Consider the following 6,024-nt stretch of genomic DNA (forward strand, 5'->3'; position numbering starts at 1 on the left):
GACGAAAATATTGAGATCATAGAATATGAACATATTTTCCTGCCTTCTACTTTACTACAATTGCTTTCGAAACAAATCTTATATTTATACTTGAAATATCTAAAATTTCACGTTACCGTAGTTTAGCATAGGTTTTACACTGTTTTTAAATAGATTTTTTTAAATAAAATGCACAAACGGAAAAATATGTATAAGAAATAAGATAATATTTTCTTACGCTCACATTTTACAAATTGGGCCAAAACATTTAAAGTATACGATCACTAGTCGGCAAGCAACGCTTGACCGAAGAGATAAATACTTTGTTCGGCGCGCCGGTCCGGTTAGTTGACCGCTGTACTCGCCCGCAATCCGTGATGTAAACAATGCACGAAAAAATAGTGCTCGCGTTGTTAGTGCTCCAGTGTACGCTCTGTCTTTCTATACGAGTGCCTGTGGACTGGAATGATGAGAGTGAAGTGAAATACGAACAGTCTGTGGTTAACGAGGAAAAGGAGCAAACTCCTCAACCCCCGATTTACAATGAATATTTCAAATACACCGCGAATAAACCACAGTTCGCCATCGACTCTGCCACCACCTACGGCTTCCAATCGCCGGAAAGTCATTACAAGTCGCATCCTGTCCGACCTCACACGGGTCTTACAAAACCGGTACTGGGACAGCATCAAATTTTAAACTCGGAAAAAGATACATATCTACCTTTTCAAAAATTCGTTCAAAATTCTGTGGAATCGAGTTATGTAACGCCAGTGTCAACATCTTTTGAAGTTTATCATCCGTATAAAGCTGAACAGCCGGCTTTACAAGAAATGTATAAAGATCCCGTTTTAGATAAAATAAGAAATGATTTACGTAATAGTAAAAATAGATTGCAAAGGTATGAAAATGAAGCAGGGGAAGCGGATATAAGTGTAGATGAATATTTGGAGTCTCCTGCTAAAACTGATCGTAAGAAATTTCCTCATAAAAATACACCGGTACCATACGAAATACATAGGCCGCAGCGCCGACCTATATATTACCGCCCACCAGTAAGATCGAATTATAGGGAGCAAGTTTTGAATCACAAATTAAGGCATCCGTGGAATCAAAATATAGCGAAAGTTACTCCATATCATTACCGCCCCATAAAAAATCATATACATAGCTTAAGACAGCATCATGCACTAAAGTATGACGATGAGCAAAATGAATATCCTCAATTACCTATCCCAGAAAAGTACAGTGAGGTACCAGACGGTTATGACATATACGAAAAAGGTAAAGCGAAATATGTAAAACTTAGAAATAATGTCGATGAATCTATAAATAAAGCTGTGCAAGAAAATAGACCTTATGATAAGTATAAATTAGAACTACAAAATGGATATAACAATGATCATCAAAATTATGGGCAAGACGAGGAAGAATTTGTACCCATAAAGAACTACGCTCAAGTAAGAAAAACTGAAACAACTAAACATCTTCCAAGAACAGCTGCTTTACACGACGCTGAGAGTTTTGAGGAACTTCAAAATGCTCCACGCCTAAGAGAAGCTATTAAAAGCACAAAAGCACAGATAGTTTACTCAGAAGAGGGATATGAAGATGCAGCTTATGACCATGCTGGTGAACATAAACACGCCTCTGACCATGAAGGACATGGTGGCTATCTAAAAGAAAATGAAATTAGTGGCGGTAAATATCAAACACCTTCCGTGAGTACTAGTTATGATGACGCAAAGGGTTCTAAGTATAGGGACCAACTCTTAGACGGCAAGAAATGGAAAGATTCTAAGAAAGAAAATGAAGATGAAGTTGAATCTGATGACTACTCTGAAGATAACGGCGAACACGATCTTAGTGATGTTATTGTAGATGACTTAAATTTGGATAATGACAGTGATCGAAACAAACGGAACAGTGTCACCTCAGAAGATGCTGAAACTTCTGAGGGTGTTTCAGATAACGACGAAAAAGATAATTCAGAGGACGGCTACGAAGAAAAAGAAGACATTTCTCAACATGAAGTTATAAAACGGGAAACATCATTTAAAGTTCCAGAATTTGATTTCAATTCAACATTACCATCAAATGCAGAAATACTCAAGCTATCTGTAGCAAAAGTGGATCCCCAAAAACTGATACAGGACAACAGCAATGAAAAAATAAAATATCCCTATTATTATCAAAATATAAAAACATTGAATAAAAATTCACCACTTCGTTATGCTGAAAATATTGATTTGATACCTAAAAAGTCGAGTGGAGGTACTGAATTCTATGATTCACGCTCCAATCTTGAATGCCCTGAAGTAGAAGAAAATGTAGATGCAGTACCTGATAAATTAAAGAAAGGGAATCATCCAGATGAAACTGATGAAAATTCAGATAAGAATAAAGATGCGAAAAAAGCTGACGAGAAAAAATTTGATACCTTAAAAAATAATCAGCGACTCAAAGGTCTTGGCGATAAAATTGATTGTTTCAAAGCTAAGTACTTCGGAGAAAACCCTTTAGACAGTCCATTTTTTAAGGAAGACATCATTGAGAGTCCAGAACCTATTACTAAGCCCAATCTAAAAGTTTTTAAACCCAAAAAGATAGAAGAAAATACAAAAGATAAATTACATTATTACGATGCTGATATATTTTCCGTTCTTGATAAAATACATAATATTAATAATAATTTAAGAACACCCATGAAAAATGAATCATTAGTTACTGATAGTATACCTTCTAATAATACTGATTTGAATACTCAATCAAGTTTATTTACAAATATTTTAAATGTAAATAATAATCGTCTCCAAGAAAAAATTAAATCTTTAGAAAATGCTTTTATTGAAAGTAATAATCGATTAGAAAATTTAGGTTCTAATTTGACTTCTGGTGTATCAAATCTTACGTATAAATATTTTGAAAATAAAGAACATGTCACCAAACCCTCTCTAACTGTTAGAAAAAAGAGAGCAGCTCCCTTTACATATGAGCCATATAAAATTATAAGAGACAGTCAAATCCAAGACTCAAAGAAAACTACAACTACGGGCAATATTAGCCCATTGATTAAACAATTACAGTCAAGCAAAATTATTGACAAAGTTACTTCTAATTTAGATAAAGATCAAAATATCAAAAATAATGCAAAACCGTACAAAGATATTGGAAAACTTGATAGGAAAAAAGCTAACGAACAGATTAATGATTCCGTTGATGCAACTTTTGTTGATGTGAACTCAGACAAACGTCGGAGTGAACCTCGTTTTGAATTACGCCCTTCTAATCATAAAGATACTTACACACCAGTTGAAAACAAGCGAGCCATATCAGTCGAAGAATATAAAATACAAACCAGTAATAAAACGGACACTGACAATAGCACAAAACAAATACAGGTAACAACAGCTAATCCGAAACGTACTCGATCAACGAGGACAACCTCAAGACCGTTCTTTGATGTATCTAAATATTTACCACAAATTATAGAATCACAAAGTATTGCAGCATCAAATGCTGTAGAAAAAGTTATTCGTACCCCTCAAGATTCAAATGAAAAAAAATTGCGGCGAAAAGTAGAAGAAAAAATTGATGACGACGATGACGATGTTGAGGAATATGATGAGTATGAAGATGATGACGAAAACCATGAAGAAGAAGTTGATATAACGACAACGACGACTACAACATCAACTACTACGAGACGACCATCAACAAGAAAAAAAACGAGAGGGACCACAACTATCAAAACAACTACAGTTGAAAATGAGACGGAACCGCCTAAATTACGTTTGATTACAAGATTCCGTAATCCTTCAACAACGTCTAAAACTAAGACACGTCATGAAGTTATTAAGGATTCTGTTCCTAAAGTATACATTGAAACTGATTCTCCAAAATACACAGAAAAGAAGAGAAAATCAACAAAGAGTATGTTGGTTACCGATACAAAAACATATGGAGATGATGATGATGATGATATAACAAGGAAAGAAGTTGATGCTTTATTGCATGTAAAACAAGATATGAAAGAGTATATGCCACTTTATGAAAAAGAAAATAAATACAGTAGTGATGCAACTAATAAGAAAAAAGATGATGATAAATCTGTTGACAGCGACAGTGATGATGTTGATAAAGCTGAAATTGAAGATGATGAAGACGATGACGATGGCGATGATGAAGATGATGATGATGATGATGATGATGAAGACGATGATTCTGATGACAAAGAAGACGATGATGAAAATGAGAATAGCAATGATTCTAATCATAAGAACGAGAAACAACATTCAGAAATAACTACTTCTGAGCCAACAAAAAGGACCCTCGCTAGAACAACAGTAGCTCCAGCCACGACAACAGAGTCCAGAAGTGCAAGAGTTGAGTTGAAACCCGTAATATTGAAAAAGAAATTTGAGGTGCATGAAGAAACACCAGTTAATCAACCATCTCCGCACGTTACGCATTTCAAACAAGATATTAAGGAAATAGAGATTATTAAAAAAATGGCACCAAAAGCTAGAGAGAAAATCAACAAAAACTCACAAGCCTTACACTTATATAGAGATGAAAATTTAGCTGAAGAAATAAATAAATTAGGAGATGTGGAAGTATTTAAAGAAAACCTAAATCTAAAAGAAGGGCCAAAACATGGTGGTAATTATAGAAGTGTTACACCAGAAAATCTTCAAAAAGAAATGCCAACATCTAAACAGCGTGAAGTGACAATTAACGGAGACGTTGAACCTTCTCCAACACAGCCTAGAAAACGCATAAAATTAGATTCTCAAGTAACTTCAAAACATCAAAATCCCTCAAGCATTTCTCGATCAAATAACAATGCTAAAAGTGCTAAACTAATCGAATTAAGTGAACCGGAAGAAATAGCTCCAAAGATGCATGGAGGAAATTTAAAATATGCAAGAAACAAAGGAGCGAGACAAAACGATAAAAACGAAAAATTTATTGAGCTTGATGAATCGGAAGAAGATGAAACATCGAAAATGCACGGAGGTAACTTCAAATCTCTCACAGAGGACGAAAACACTGGCCGCCAAATGCATGGTGGGAACTACAGAAGCGCAAAAATCGTTACACCTGAAGAAGCCACTAGCAAACCAAGGAGAAGAACCAAAAACAGGGACGCTAGAACGAACGCTGCAGTTTTGTTAAACAGCTATGCGCGTGTTGTACCCATCCTTACAACTACTCCCGCATACATTCTAGATCCCAGTAAGCGTATGTACTATTATGTAGATGCCTAAGCTATTTCTTAAAAATGATTTCTTTAAAGCTATAAATAGGACATTAAGAAATAGAAAGTGCCACAAAATTAACTTCGAAATATATATAATGTATGATATAAATAATATATGATAAATTTGTTGTAACTTGTACACCTATGCTGACGCTAGACCATTTCCTTTGCCCTAAGGTTGCCTGGAAGAGATCGCTTTTTAGCGATAAGGCCGCCCTTTGTACCTAATGAATATATTGTCAATATTTTCTTTTTTTCTTTGATATGTATTATTTCTGTTTTTGGTGTACAATAAAGTGTATTATTATTATTATTATTATTATTATTCGAATCACTTTCGTGACAAAAATTGTGAAAGTGTTTTTTATGTTATTCTTTTAAGTGTTTTAGATGTGATGACTTAACGAAGTGTATTATAAAAGTATTAATTTTAAGATTCTGTGATAAATACGATAAATATATTGTAAGAATATATACATGAAGATTTTTATATTTATTCTGTTGAATTTAATAAAGAACCTTGACTTGTACAATATTTTTTTTTATTAATCTATCCGTATTTTTTTATGATAAAGTCATTACTTGACAATAAAACTAGTAACTGTCGAAGTAATTGTTCTGAGAAATTCCGTTTATTAGCACAGGTTTGTAGCGATTTCAAGGTATACACACATATTTGTTTTGAATATTAGAATATAGCTATATATTAGACAGCTCAATAGTTCCAGGTTGGTCTCGACCTACAGTTTCAACATCCAAAACGAGTACCATGTAATAGTTTA

General features: G+C 34.1%; 1 protein-coding gene across 1 annotated transcript; it reads left to right on the forward strand.

The window, feature by feature from the left end:
* Nucleotides 1-365: 365 nt before the first annotated feature.
* LOC123654813 (intracellular protein transport protein USO1-like) lies at nucleotides 366-5,322 on the forward strand. Its single transcript, XM_045590698.1, has 3 exons — nucleotides 366-1,845; nucleotides 1,948-2,751; nucleotides 2,914-5,322. Exons 1-3 carry the CDS (start codon nucleotides 366-368, stop codon nucleotides 5,247-5,249), a joined length of 4,620 nt encoding a protein of 1,539 aa, XP_045446654.1. The 3' UTR covers nucleotides 5,250-5,322.
* The last annotated feature ends 702 nt before the right edge of the window (nucleotides 5,323-6,024 follow it).

Source organism: Melitaea cinxia, chromosome 6 (assembly GCF_905220565.1).
Source record: "Melitaea cinxia chromosome 6, ilMelCinx1.1, whole genome shotgun sequence".
Classification (NCBI taxonomy): domain Eukaryota; kingdom Metazoa; phylum Arthropoda; class Insecta; order Lepidoptera; family Nymphalidae; genus Melitaea; species Melitaea cinxia.

Coding starts and splice junctions, on each gene's coding strand:
- LOC123654813 (XM_045590698.1), top strand. CDS start 366: ATGCACGAAAAAATAGTGCTCGCGTTGTTAGTGCTCCAGTGTACGCTC. Junction 1,846..1,947: donor TAACGGCGAACACGATCTTA/GTGATGTTATTG, acceptor AGGGTGTTTCAG/ATAACGACGAAAAAGATAAT. Junction 2,752..2,913: donor TGATTTGAATACTCAATCAA/GTTTATTTACAA, acceptor TTGAAAATAAAG/AACATGTCACCAAACCCTCT.